This window comes from Arachis hypogaea, chromosome 13 (assembly GCF_003086295.3).
Source record: "Arachis hypogaea cultivar Tifrunner chromosome 13, arahy.Tifrunner.gnm2.J5K5, whole genome shotgun sequence".
In the NCBI taxonomy this organism is placed as follows: domain Eukaryota; kingdom Viridiplantae; phylum Streptophyta; class Magnoliopsida; order Fabales; family Fabaceae; genus Arachis; species Arachis hypogaea.
In genome coordinates, this window is record NC_092048.1 from 117531741 (window position 1) to 117546572 (window position 14832).

Genomic DNA, 14832 nt, shown 5'->3' on the forward strand with positions numbered 1-14832 from the left:
AATCACCTTTTGCTTCGCCATTCACACCTTTCAATAGGATGGCTTGAAATGATAACTCTGTTGCGTTGCACTTTTTATTACTAGGATAGAAACAAATGGTTCAACATGTATTATTAGCAGGATGACAATGCAAATTAGACTATTATCCAACTGAGTATGGTCTTGAGACATGATTAGTTCCAAACAGGTATGTGGCCTTCCAAACTTACGTACCTCCCTACAAAATTACTCATAGATCTCAGCATCTAATATATAACACAATCAACATTACTTGTCAATTTCATAAAAGGCAAAAGACAACATTTACTAGTAGTTCAAATTCTATCAAAGTGCTACAGTAAACTCTATGGATACCCAGTAGAGAATTGCTTGTACCGACAATGGTATTTCAGGCTATCCGACCCCAAAATTCTATATTCAGTGTTCCTTCGAATGTTGTAGTTCTTTACTACCATCAGAACAACATCACTACTCTTGAACCTATGACCCACCTGAAATTTGACACTTTTCCATCGCCAAGGTTGAAAGGATCATCCAGCTACATTGCGTTCAAATTCAAAATGTGATAACGACTTGGAACTTTTGATAATTGTGAAATGATCAAAGCGGGAGGAAGAAGAGACCAAACACCCCCACTTGTTGGAGTCTCCGGCACATACTTCTTAGAGAAATCACTCTCGTTGGATGACTTAGTTTCGGCAACATAATTCGAATCAGAGTCACCCTCGTTCTCTTCGACACTATCTCGATGTTGGGTGAAGTGAATTGATCATGCCTCTAACGGGACTACCTGCGAGATCGAAGAGGACGGCCCATAACATGTTGCGGCATACCACTCCATCACATATTGTGGCATTAGCCTAGCATGTACGTCTAACATTACCCTCACATGCTGATCAGTTTCGAGCCAAAATATCTTGTTAATAAACCCTCCACTCAACAGCACTGATAAAAAGCTATATGCAACTCTCCCAACCTCTTTGAAACCTATTGTCCCATGTCGTTCAATATGACATTCTTTAATGTATCTAGAGAATCAACACATCAAGTTTGAATTATACTCAAATATCACATATTCTTCACCATTTCTTGTTATCCCGTTGGGATAAATTACTATAAAAAAGAACTGATTATAATAGAGAGTAGAGAGATGGATATAGTATGACTAATGGTTGAGTCAAAAAACTCTTTATATATAGTTTTCTTTTGGATGTAATTATACATTTAGATAATTAGACACATATCTTGAGTATTATAATTCCATTTCTTTTACACATGTATCTCGGGTATTGAATACTCATTTTTTGCTTTGTATTATATCTCATCCAAGATACATAAAGGTAAAGCTTATTCTCTCTGTCTCTGCACTGCTCCTTCTCTCTCGCTTCTAAGTTTCTCACTCTCTCTCTCTCTCTCTCTCTCTCTCTCTCTCCTCCTTCCTTCATCGTGTCAGTGTCTTAATCTCTCTATGGATCTCCTTCTTCCTAGTAAAAGCCAACAGAACCGTCTGATTCAAAACCATCACCAATCCCTACGAACCCCACCTAAAACACTAACCTTAGCAACTGGAATTCATTGTCTGAAAGCACAAAGGAGGAGGACGTGGTGGAGGCAGCAGACCTCTCTGAAATCCTCAACCCATGGAGACACAACAGGCGAGATGGACTATAATGGGGCGGAGGACGGCTCGAGACTTCTCCTTCTGAGGCAGTGACTCTCCCTCCGAAACGCAACAGCGTTGGATTGATCACACCAAGAGGGCGATGAGGAGTCAAAGAGGTGAGGTGGAGTATAACGGGGTGCAGGAGGGCTCGACGGGAACGGAGTTCTTCCTCTGATGCGGTGAGTGTGACCTCTGGCCGATGTGTTCTCTCTCTCCGTGGCCAACTTCCTCTTAAGGGTTTTTTGAATTAGTTCACCTCTCTTTCATCTCTGATTCTCCATTCCATTCCCCCTTTTCCATTCTCACTCTCAGGCACACAACACATCTAAAGCCCAAACCCAACCCGCAAAATTCTAGGGTTTGTGTTTGCGGTTCCATAATGTCTCAGAATGGGAAGCTCATGCCCAATCTCGACCAGCACAGCACCAAGCTCCTCAACCTCACTGTTCTTCAGCGCATCGACCCCTTCGTCGAGGAAATCCTCATCACCACTGCACACGTCACCTTCTACGAGTTCAACATCGACCTCTCCCAATAGGTTCATTCCGTTATCCACTCCTTTCTTTCATCGATTCCATTCTCTATCTCTCTCTCTAACGCTTTCTCTGTCTTCTTTCTGCGATTACCATTTGCAGAGCCGCAAGGACGTCGAGGGATCCCTCTTCGTTGTCAAAAGGTCTACTTTTTGTTCCTTTTCCTTCACCATTTTTTTCATATGCTTCCTGATCTGAGGTAGAGCACTATTTTAGTTATTAGTTGTGATCTTGCCCCTAATATTGTAGGATTTGGGCTTGGGTATTGGCTATTGAAATTCCACTGTAGTTGTTATGTTGCATTCAATATTGTGAGTACAGTGAAATTAGTAATTATGCAAGCTGTAAATATAAGCGTTGTAGACATTATCTTGTGGGTGAGGTATATACTTTGCTGCTACTGTACATGGTGGTTGAGAACTTCTAAATATCCCTATATTTAACCCTGGTCTGTCTGCATAAGCAGAAAATTTGGTGGAAAATCTTTTGGGGGATTTCGAGTATGAAGTTCAGGTTCCTTATCTATTGTATAGAAATGCTGCCTAAGAAGTGAATGGCATCTGGTTCTATAATGCACGTGAATATTGAGAGGTTGCAAATCTTTTTAACAGGTAATGAAACATGGAAATGCGGAGTTACACATAGATAGTTTACAATTTTTTTAATTATTATAATCGATATTGTGACTTATGCCTTAGTCTTACAGCAAAATTTTTTTTCAATTTGTATTATTTTCATGCAATTGTTTTATTCACCTAAAATTGGCTGGTTTTCAGGATCCTTAATGCATATGCTGAGGTGCCTCCAAAGTCAAAGGTGTCTTCTACAAAGAGGTAATAATACTATGTTTCTATCTGGCGCCATTACCTTATCCTGTTCCCATGGATTGTGGGGATCGTATGCCCCTAATTTTTAAGTCAATTTGAGTTGTTAATGCAAATAGTATGCCCCCAATTTTTAAGTCAATTTGAGTTGTTAATGGTTTTAAAATTATCCACTCATGTCTATCCGGTAAATGTAGGTTTTCTCATTTTTGGATCCTCCCAATCTATGCAAAGCTGCGCCAGTGTTTGTACGCAGTGGAACTCCCGATGAACATAATCACGGGTATTCCATTTAGATTTCTTGCATGATTTTATAAGTAAGGATATCTTGTGTGTAAAAATTTCTTTATGTATCCCTTACAATTATTATCCACATGGAAATTTTTAAAATTGGGTCTTATCTTCTGCCTGCTTATATTATGTCTTAGTTGATATAAAAAGCCATTTCTTCGGTAATAAAGGGGTTAGTTTCTTTCCCTACTATTCTAACTTTTAAGGCCTTAATTATTTTTCATCTGAATCTAGCTATTTGTGTCTCATATTCGAATCCAATGATTGGTAACTTGATTGGCATGGAAGATCAATATTATTTGAGTTTTGCAGAAAGAAAAAGTTTTGTCTTGCCAATCCATGAATATATCATGAAAGTAGGTATGTGAGGGTTTTGGGTTCATTTAATTTAAGTTTATTTTGGAATTTGTTATTGTTGTTTTTTCTTTTATTTCTGAGCATGATGTTCGATATGGTTCAATTTCAACTGTTGGCTTCCTCATTTGCTTCAGATTGGAGCTATTTATCTCTTATATTTCTAATCATTGAATGATACCTTTTTATGCATTCAATTTTAAAAAATTATTATGGTAAAAAAAGTGTAAAATTCTTTAAAAATCCATCTGGTGTAATTTCAGCCGCTGGGTTCTTTTATTTTATTCTTTGTTGTTTCTCTGATCCTTTGGTCTTTATTTTCTAGGGTACCTATTTTATGAATCCATATTTTGTTTTCCTCTTTTCTGACGAGTTATGAGTGATTGGCATGATGGATGACGATTTGCTTTTGTTGGTCCGCTTTAGTGTTTGCTTTTGTTGATTTGATTGATGATGGTAAATTAGATTAATCTTTGAATTATTGATTCCCGATTTTTTTTTGGGTATTTAACTAAATAAATAATTAGCATTGTTGTTCTGCCTTTTTTTTTCACCATTTGATTCGCACTGGAACTCTTAACTTTTATTTTTTTAACTCTTAAATGATTAATTTTTATGAATTTATATTTAAAAAACTTCTGTACTAAAAATTAGAAAATTCTATAAAAATCAATCCAATGCACTTTCTTTCTATTGAATCTGTAACACCAAATATCTTTTCTTTGCCTTTTCATATTCTCCTTTTATATTAGTTACTTTTTTATTATTTCATTCGTTATTATTATTACTAAATGCCGTTTAACAAGTTCGGATCTTCTTTTGCCACAGTCATTGACTAATCATTGGCATGTTTGTGCATTTACTAGATGTCATTTGTTTAGTGTTCTCTTTTTAGGGATAAAAAAAAAGAAAAATAAAAAATAAGCATCATCTTATGGCATATGTAAATTTTTATGTATACTGTGATCTGTTGATATATGAAAATATATAAGAGATTAATTGAGTTTTTTGGAAGAAAAAATAAAGAATAAGACTTGATTTCCTTGATGTTCCGTATAATCACATTCACACACACACACACACTCTCTCTCTCTCTCTCTCTCTCTCTCTCTCTCTCTCTCTCTCTCTCTCTCTCTCTGAAACCCTAATGTCTCAAAGTTCTTTCTATCCATCCCAAACACAGCAGCAACAAAATGAGCAGAGAAAGAGGGCGATGAAGACTCACAGCCGAGATGGGCTATAATGGGGCGGAGGACAGGTCGAGACTTCTCCTGAAGCTATGACTATCCCTCTCAAACACAGCAGCGGTGGAATGATCAGAAAGAGAGGGCGATGAGGAGTCAAAGAGGCAAGATGGACTATAACGGGGTCGAGGAGGGCTCGACGGAAAGGGAGTTCTCCCTCTGAGGCGGTGAGTGTGATCTCTTTGTAAGGGGATAAGTTATATTGGTTAGTGTAATTTGAACTTACTATTCTTATTAATTCATATGTTTCTTTGCTAATCTTTTTTTATCTAATTTTTTCATTCTGTTTGAATTTAATTTTTTATTCTTTTTTTTTTCTATTTTTCTCAGGTGTTTAAAGTATTTTTTGATATAAAATTTATTTGATTTCTTTGCTTAGAAGATTTTTCAGGCTATTTCTTGCATGTATGTTAGTAGTAATTATTTAATAACCCTTCTTGATGTCCAAAATCAAAGAATTTAGGTAATTTATACACTATCTTCTATAAATTTTGATTCTAACTGGTTTAATGTTCTTTGGCTATTAAATTTATAGTCTCTCACTTTTTTAATCTGAGATGAAATTTATTTTATTACTTTATTTTTTGGTCTCTCTAGCAAAAAGGAACAATAGGGGGAGTTAGATGAATTTTTGTAGTTTCAAAGCCTGAGATCAGGATTTTTCTTATTTACCTCTGAATTCTTTTTATCGTCTCTAATTTGGTTCAATAGTTAGTCTTATGCAATGTGGTCTTCGTTTCTTTTTTCTTGAATGAAAATGAAAAATTGGTTGGTGATTGAATATTATGGAACTCCCATTTGTATTGGTACAAAAATATTCATGATTTGTTTAATTAAATTTGACAATCAGTTACTATCTGATTAAAATTCGGCTAAATATTTGTGCAAGTGATATATATTAGATACACACGTGAAAGAAAAGAACAAAAAGCAAAATTGATACTGATATTATTGGGTATGTGCGATGGGCCTTTTGTATTGGAATAATTTAGCAATGACATTATTTCCTCTCGAAAACATGGAATATTATGGAAGAAATTATTTACTTTGTATTTTTAATGCATATTTGCTTTACAAATAGATGTCTTATCTATTTTTATTGAAACAATTATGCAGAAGAAGTTGGAAAGAAAATTTATTTTTTGTGGCTCTATTATCCAAATGCTTTTGCAGAATCTAATGAAAAAGAAATGCTTGATAGAGGATAAACATGGTTTCTGAGATTGCATAAGGATATTCCTTGCTTGCACCTTATAATTAACAAAAAAGGTATCTTGCATAATTTATGATTTGAAATCATGTCCTCATTTTATTACATGTAATTTTTGTAAATTAAATTACTACTAAAACTTGAAAGGTAGATACAATGATGAAAGTTATCCTTTTATGTCATTTCAAGACATGATCTAAACATATGGTGCTAACCTTTGCTCTTTTATTTATATATATATATATATATTTTGCAACGATGAAACAGTTATTTTCAGTAGCTGAAGAATTTGGTTACTCTAAATGGATTCAATTTGATACTCAAGTTGTTAAAATAAAAGTAACAAAGAACATCCTGTGTTTTGGCTTTCTTTTGATTTTAATGCATTTTCTTTTATTAAAATGCCTATTGCTACTCAAGAAAATGAGAATTTATGTTGAAAAATTTTTCAATCACCGGACAAATATACAGGTTTTAAAATTATGAAGTGTAGAGTATGGAGGAGGACAGCAACTTGAGGGTTATTTGTTTTACGGAGAAGGATTTTAGTGTGGATCACTTTCTATAGGTAAGTTTAAGTTTCGCCCGTTCTGTTTATTTTTTAAAGGTTAGCTTTTAGGATTTGCTTTCTGGCTTCGCTCATTTTGATTTTTTCTGGTGTTATTTTGTTCCAATATTAAAGGATTAGTTTGTGTGTATAGAATGTTCACTGTTTTTTATTCAAATTTCCTAAAAGAATTTAGTATGTTATTTTTCACAATTTAGGAATTAGGTTGAATAAGTTCTGTAGGTCTGGGATTCAGAGTTATGCATGTGTCGGATGTAGATTAGATGAAATGCTGTCGTGTTTCTTTTTTATTTCACCTTTTGTTTATGTATTTTTGCCATCTGAAACATGTATTGTGGAAGCATTTTTATGAGGTAACATTTTGCATGATATCGATTTTTATTGGTTTAAAGTTGATTAAGTTATTGTGGCATATTAAGCATTGGCAATTGATCTATAAATTTATTAATATTTGATGTCTATGACCAATTTGAGTTTAAGAAAATAATCTCACTTCATATTATAAGCATTAGAACTAATAAAAATGAGATAGATAATTGGGTATTAGGTAAGAGAGATATTATATTTTTGCTCCATTTACGTTTAATTTTGAGATTGGGTTACTATCTTTCATTGGTTGATGCAGAATTTTTTCACTTTTATCTGGCCCATTGTATTTTCTATTAGAGTTTTTTTTTCATCTTTTTCATCCCATTTCAAAATGAGAACTCCTATGGATATGATAAATAAGATTAATCTTGAGAAGGAACCATTGAGTCTTAAGGTTAGGGTGATTAGGCTTTGGATTATTTCCAATTTCAGTGGTCAGCTCTTTCCAAATTCTACGATGTTGATTTTAATTGATGAATCTGTGAGTTTTTGTGTTCCAAGCATGCCTCAATTAATACATTATGGTCTAATCTTTTGTTTTAAATGCATTATTCTTGGGTTGATTTGGGGTGTTTTCTTTGTTGTGTTTGTAACTCTTAAACATGTGAAATTTAGCATGTTGTGTCCTTATCTCATTCTCACTTTAATCTACTCCTGAATTTTTTTGTATTTAGTGTTTGGTTCTTTGTAGTTTGTCTTATATTTTGTCCTTTTTATTTTTCGAACTATTATTTTATTTAATATGTGCCAATTATACATTTTCTTTTCTTGGACATTGATGCTAAATTTGATATAAATTATCTTGTGTATTGACAGAGGTGCAAAATATAAGTTACTGTTCGGAAGCCTATGATTTTGTCGGAGAGTCAAGTCTATGTGATGAAGCACTTTTCTTATATTTTGATTTTGTGTCATTTTTGAAAATGATTCATTATGCCATAAGCTTATCCACTGGGATTGATGATTTAATTATGGTTGAAAATTGAGAAAGAGAAAAAAGAAGGAGTATGAGGCTATTAGAAATTTGCATTTCCTACACATGCATTTTTTATTTTTTGCAATTGTTGTTTGAGTTGACCTCTTTTTTATTGTTATTTTACAACTCTATACTTCTTCAATTTTATGTCTTTGTTGGTTGGATAGATATTTTTAGTAGTAGTATAAGTCACATGATTTGTTGAATTCGATAGGTTGAAAAAAATTTAGAGACACATTAAGAAGTATTTTTGGAATACTACTCAATTTTTCAAATGGTATATTAAAAGTAGATTATATTTTTGCTTTACCTTTCAAATAAAAGGTAAAGCAAAAAGCAACGTCCGAAAACAAAAAGTAACATCCTCTACGGTGCTTTCTTTAAACTAAGTTAGGATTCAAATTAAAAGGTAGTAGTTAAGAGATTTGAAGGATAGTTCAAATTGAAAAAAAGCTTTGTTTTTATTTCTGTATTTCTTTTTTTAATCTTGAAAAATAAGTTTGATGAGAGATTTTGGACATTTATTCTCTCTTTTTTTTCAATCAACAAATAAATAAAATCAAAAGTCAAAATAGTAATTTTTTCAAATCTTTAAGTTCATCTTTTTATGCATGGGATCTTTTAAATTTTATAGACTTTCATTAGCATTGAAAAATGATAATTTATATTTTTGTAAAATAATTTTTTTATCTAAGAAATAAATTATTTTAACACAATAAATCAAAGAATTTTTACATAAATGATATTGGTTATGATTTTTATTCATGTTTTATTTTTTAAACTGTGTTCTTTATATGTTTAAATTGTATTTGTTGTCGCATAATTTATGAAGTTGAATATGATATAATACACTGTGAGGCAGAATTTTTTTAGCCAATTCTAAGTGCTCATCAAATAGTAGGCAAGATTTTTTTAGTCAATTCTAAGTGCTCATCAAATAGTATGCTGACAGTCAAATGCATGTTTTGAAAAATAAAAATTGCATGTTTTAAAAAATAAAAATAGAAAGAATGAGTATAAATTTGATCTTAATTAAAAAAAATTTACAAATTATGATGGATTAAGAAATAATACTTATGTATTTTGAGTAATGATAAAATAAATAAATCTTTTATCTTTAAATAAAAAATTGAGCAACAAAAATACTTTTATTAATGTAAAAAATGACAATCTAAAAGAACTGAAAAAAGAAATAGAAATTTTCAATCTGTGCGATGCACGGGTGTTCTGCTAGTATTCTTCACCATTTCTTGTTATCCCGTTGGGATAAATTACTATAAAAAAGAACTGATTATAATAGAGAGTAGAGAGATGGATATAATATGACTAATGGTTGAATAAAAAAACTCTTTATATATAGTTTTCTTTTGGATGTAGTTATACATTTAGATAATTAGACACATATCTTAGGTATTATAATTCCATTTCTTTTACACATGTATCTCGGGTATTGAATATTCGTTTTTTGCTTTGTATTATATCTCATCCAAAATACATAAAGTTTTTGTTGTATCATATTCTAATGACCGAGTACTTAAAATATGTGTATAATGAAAATAGGGTCACAGTATTCAAGATGTATAAAATTATGTATATCAATAAATTTTTTTTATTATAAATTTTGATAAATAATATATTTAATTAATTTAAATAAAAAATCCCACGAATGGTAGGATAGCAAAAGAAATTACTCGATAATAAAAAAGGCTCTTTTTTGCACAAATTTATTATTAAATCAATTATCAATATATTGTACAGGAATATTGTATTACTTTGCAACTTTTTTATTTTTAATTTTGAATTAAAAAAAATTCACTCAAAAAATTCTAGGTGCAGCACATCAATATCGTCACTCCTTTAATGAATGGCAGCCAGCCGCATCCAAAACACCAAATGAGGCTTCTTATTTATATCTCTATAGAATTCGACGAGTTAATAACATTATATTTGCTTGCTTGAAACTTTAAGAGTGTTTTAACATGAGTAATTAAAAGAGAGAAAAATAGTTTTAAAGAAGAAAAATTTTTAAAGGCTAGTAATTTTTAGTATTTTTAATTATTATTTAACTAATATAAATATTAAATTATTTTTAATAAATAAATTTTATTAATTTATATATATAAATTTTAAAAAATTTAGGTATAATCTGTATTAGTTTATTTTATATGTGTAAATTTTATTAAATATAGGTGCAAAATTCTATATTTCTTGTGTGATTAAGTATAACATCCGAATTTTTAAAATTAAATTTTACACTTTAAATTTAAAAATAAAATTTAATTTAATTATGACTTATTCTATTATTTTAAATTATCTATCAGAAACTATATTGATAGTTATCGTCTAAATTGATTTTTATAAATATTATTATTATTATTATTTAGTTATATTTATTTGGCCGAAGCCTTTAAGAAATGAAGAAAAAAAATTTAAAGCTGATCTCATATGCATTATATATATAAAACGTGGATTCATTCACAATATGAAAGCAAAATAAAGATGTGAAACGTGGAGGCATGCAAACATATATATGTATGGTAATGACATATATATATATATATATATATATATATATATATATATATATATATATATATATATCCATCTTCTTATGACACCTAACCTACCTTATAAAAGCTAATCATCACCATCAGTCTTAATCTTTTTCATTTTCTCTTCCCTCATCACCGAATCATACAAGAAAAAGAAAAGAAAGGACCGAGATAGAGAGCAACCAAGAAACTTCCATGGAACCGTGACTTTCAACTTCAATTTTCTTATAATCTGTAACTCTAATAAAAAATCTAATTCGGTAAAAGTATTTTTATCTTCCTTCTCTACACGTTGGCATTATTTTTGTTCGATGGAGGCTGACAGTGACGTAGCTCCTCTTCCCCTTGAGTTCGGCCAACTGAATTTTTAGGAAGCACAGATGATTTCTGACGCTTTCCTCTCCAGCAGCTCGGTCAAAAAGTTTTTCCAGAACTTTCATTGATTTTAATTTCATACGGAGGTAGGGAGTTTGTTTTTAAAGTTAAGTTTTTAATTTAGAATGCCTACAAAGTTAATTGGATAATTACAAATATATATATATATATAATAGTAATGATATTGAATATGGATTATTGCTGTGAATGTGACTGATTTGGTTGTTATGAGAGTTTAATTGGTCAAATTAAGTTTGGATTGAGGTTGTGAAAATGTGATTGTTGAGGAATAGGGAACCCGTAAGGGTGGTTTAGTCCGAATTTTAGAGAAAATGTTGCCGAAATTTTATAAAATCTGAGGTTTTATTTGAAAAGTTATTTTAAAAGATTTGGTTTTGGAAAATTAAATTATTTAAAATATATTTAGTTAAGAAAAGATTTATTCTATTTTAAAGTTTAATTTATTAAGAAAAGTATAATGTTTTAAACTCAATCTTTTAAGGAGAGATTTTGTTTTAAGTAAAGATTTGAGCTCGGTTTATTAAGAAAAGGAATCTCTGCCACAGGAGAGTAGAGAACAAGGATTTAAAGAATATATTAATTAATGAAGTTTCTGCCACAGGAGAGCAGATGTGACATTGTTTGGGCCTTAGTACCAAATGTAAAGTGGGGACGCCCACACACTGAGAACTGTTTTTCAGATGTACGCTTATTGATTTGGAAAGTCACACTGATGCGGCCTAGCCGTACGACTTAAAGTCACACTGATGCGGCCTGGCCGTACGACTTATAAGCACACTGATGCATCTGGAAAACCATATCTGGGACTTGTGCCCGGGTAATGTCGGGAGCGGGTAGGCAACCGACACATGAGCTCATGGCCTGCGTTAGGGATAGACATGCATCATATTGATTGCGCATTTGCATTTGATTGCGCTTGCCTGTTTTATTACTTTGTGATTGTATTGTTTGTCTTGTTGTGACTTGTTTGTACATTGAATAGAATCTCTTGCTTGCACTATTTGTTTGTGAGTGTATTAAAGTGATTACGAGTTGACATTTGACTGAGGATTAACTATGTGGCTGAGAGACAGAAAATGTGACTAGTTTTATATTTAAAATTTGTTTTGAGTTTAGAAATTTAAAGAAAAGTAATTATTTATCTAAAGTAGAAATAAAAGTATTTCCAAAGGGTTAACAAAATAGTTTTATTGAGTAAAGTTAATTATTTGCATTAAATTCATTACTTTTACGGCATTCCCATTCCCTACTGAGAACGTGTGGTTTGTTCTCACCCCAAAATCTTCCACCCTTTCAGTGACACAGGTTCGGAGATTCAGTTAGAAGATGCAGACGACTAGTAGTTTTACTTGTGATTCCTGTTATTTTTATAGAGTTCCCTCGCCCTTGTTGCTTTAAGTTTTATTTTATCCAGAGGGATAGGTATTGTATTTGAGTTTTATATTAAATTCATTTGTATAGCATTTATTATTATTAATAATTGTGTGATTTTAATTACTACAAATAATTTTCTGGTATTTTCTTATAAACTGAAACGCGATATCGACCTAAAGCCTCAATATTAAATAGTAAATAAGGAGAACAGGTTAATAACTCCTTACTTTTAGTACGATCATGACGTGCTAAAGGTTAGGGTGTTACATTAAGTATGGACCAAAAATGATAATATTTGTTGATCATATATTCATATAACATTGCTCTTTAAAAAATACTTAAATTCTTTTAATGGAAAATAATGTATTTAAATTTTTTTAAATATAATTTCAAAATTCAAAAAATTTTAATTGAAGATTGAGTAATAAAAATGAAGAATTTTAATTTCTTCAAAAAAGAAAAAAGAAATTCAATTTTCTCTCTTTTTTCTAATCTCATTTTAAAATATATTTATTCGCATAAATTAACAGTCAAAGATAATCTAACCATCTATGTTAAACAAAACTTTTGAAAATATAACTAATATAATTATCTCAACCAAACAAAAAATTTAATTCTCTAACATTTAAAATGACTCTTATAAAAAAAGTTGAAATTACAACCATGGAAAAAAAATTAAAAATATAAAACCTTTAGCAATTTTTTAAGTATTTGTGTAAGAATATCCCTTCTCCCTATTACTAAACAAACACTTGTAATTTTTTTTTTTTTTTACCAAAGATAGGAGACTCGAACCCGCAACTTCTTAATTGAGTATGAGGAGACTATGCCATTTGAGCTATTACTCATTGGCCAAACACTTGTAAATTTAAATTAGGCTTATGATGGCATTTACATTTTTTTTATTTTTATTAACAAGAACAAATACTTAAAAAGTTTCACTCATTTCACTGCATATAAAGACGAATTTTATCGTTGGACTGCAAAGGCAACATGGATTATGAGCCATTGTAATGATCAAAGTTAAACTATTAAAATAGTAGTACAAAAACCGCACCGAAAGGTACTAAACTTCTTATAGATTCACATGGGAACCAACGCTATAGTACTTTCCAGTGTGTCACAAATTCGCAGAGATAAAAACTAACAATGCCCAAACAATTTGGATGTAATCTAAGACAGACATGAGTGACCAACCGAAAAACCAAATTGCAGATTAATTAAGTTGATGATCTTCACTGCAAGCTTTGAAACTTTTTCATGATAAGTAGGCTCATCTCAATATAGCGATGTGCACAGTTAGAAAGACAAGTAGATTCACTCGAACTGAACTTATTCCCAGGTGTACCCGTGATGCATTTGTCCCAGCATGCATCTGTCAGCTTTGACACCATTTCATTAACCATTGCTAGTTGCTGCTCTTGCTGCAATTACTTAACTAAGTTAAACTTTAAATCTTTTATTTCAATGTTAACTCATTTTTATCACATGAATTTAAAAAGAATGCTGCGAAAAACCCCAATGTTAGTAATAAATAAATAAATAAAACCAAACAAATGCCCTCAAAATCCTATCACATTTGATATGATTTTTGTTTGAATGAATTTTTTTTATCCCTGTAAAATACCTGTGTGCTAATTGAATCTTCTTACTCTATATTAATTCTCCTTTTTTTTATTTGACCAGATAAGATTAAGTGAAACAAAACAGATATTTACAAAATGAAGTAGTAAAAATTGAAAAAGCAACGGAAAATTCATTGCTTTCCACTCATTTTGAAGCGATAAACACGAAAGGGCAAAAAAAATTCACCAAAAGCACACTAAGAATAAAGAACAATAATAAGTAAATATAAAGAAACAGAACTCTTGCAAACTAGAAGTTCGTACGATTCTACGACAACAAATTCGAAACAAACCTCAATCGAATGGAAAAAAGAAAGAGCAACGTCTGAAACTTACAGAGTAGAATTGCTGCATGTCAGATGAATCAAGCTTTGAAAAATCCATGGATAATGGAGAGAGGATTAGGCTGTAGAAACTTCAATCAAAATTTCTCAGAAAAACCCTAATCGATAAGAACTAGGAAGACGACTATCAGAAAAACTGTAAAATTGTGTGTCCAATTTCAATGGACATAAGCCAACTCTGTATTGGGCTTTAGAGGATCATTTAGGCTTTATATTGTTTTTGGGCTTACGATTTTATTTGTCAGCGTGTAGAAAACAACCAAAAATCAGGCAAATTTACTCTTATCGGATAGATTTCTATTTTTTTATATATTTTTATTTTAAAAAATACAGATTAATATTTTTTTTATCAATATTAACTAATATTTTGGACTAATATTTCATTTTATACTATTATAATTTAGAATTTAAAATTTATAATTTAGTATAAAACTATTTTTATTAGCAAAAAATAACTAAGAATAATAAATTTTATTGGTCATATAACATTATTCTTGATATTAACAGTG

The 14832-nt window shown here is 30.9% G+C and overlaps 1 protein-coding gene and 1 long non-coding RNA gene across 3 annotated transcripts; one reads left to right on the plus strand and one right to left on the minus strand.

Annotated features, from left to right (window-relative positions):
- The first annotated feature begins 1312 nt into the window (after positions 1 to 1312).
- Positions 1313 to 8151, plus strand: LOC112732878 (uncharacterized). Of its 2 annotated transcripts, XR_003168140.3 has the most exons (10): positions 1313 to 1842; positions 1976 to 2201; positions 2299 to 2339; positions 2663 to 2807; positions 2973 to 3029; positions 3218 to 3303; positions 4849 to 5076; positions 6083 to 6178; positions 6591 to 6687; positions 7873 to 8151. It is a non-coding gene; the product is annotated as an uncharacterized lncRNA (long non-coding RNA). The 2 variants fall into 2 exon arrangements; XR_003168141.3 differs by lacking the exon at positions 6083 to 6178.
- Positions 8152 to 13329: 5178 nt separating this feature from the next.
- Positions 13330 to 14500, minus strand: LOC112732879 (mitochondrial import inner membrane translocase subunit TIM8). The gene is made up of 2 exons (XM_025781688.3): positions 14316 to 14500; positions 13330 to 13778 (listed from the first exon to the last, which is right to left on the minus strand). Exons 1-2 carry the CDS (start codon positions 14361 to 14363, stop codon positions 13590 to 13592), a joined length of 237 nt encoding a protein of 78 aa, XP_025637473.1. The 5' UTR covers positions 14364 to 14500; the 3' UTR covers positions 13330 to 13589.
- Between the last annotated feature and the right edge of the window lie 332 nt (positions 14501 to 14832).

Excerpts from the sequence above, each read along its gene's own strand:
- LOC112732879 (XM_025781688.3), bottom strand. The coding sequence starts at position 14,363 with ATGGATTTTTCAAAGCTTGATTCATCTGACATGCAGCAATTCTACTCT. Across the intron at positions 13,779-14,315 it reads ACATGCAGCAATTCTACTCT|CAAGAGCAGCAACTAGCAAT; the intron begins GTAAGTTTCAGA and ends AAGTAATTGCAG.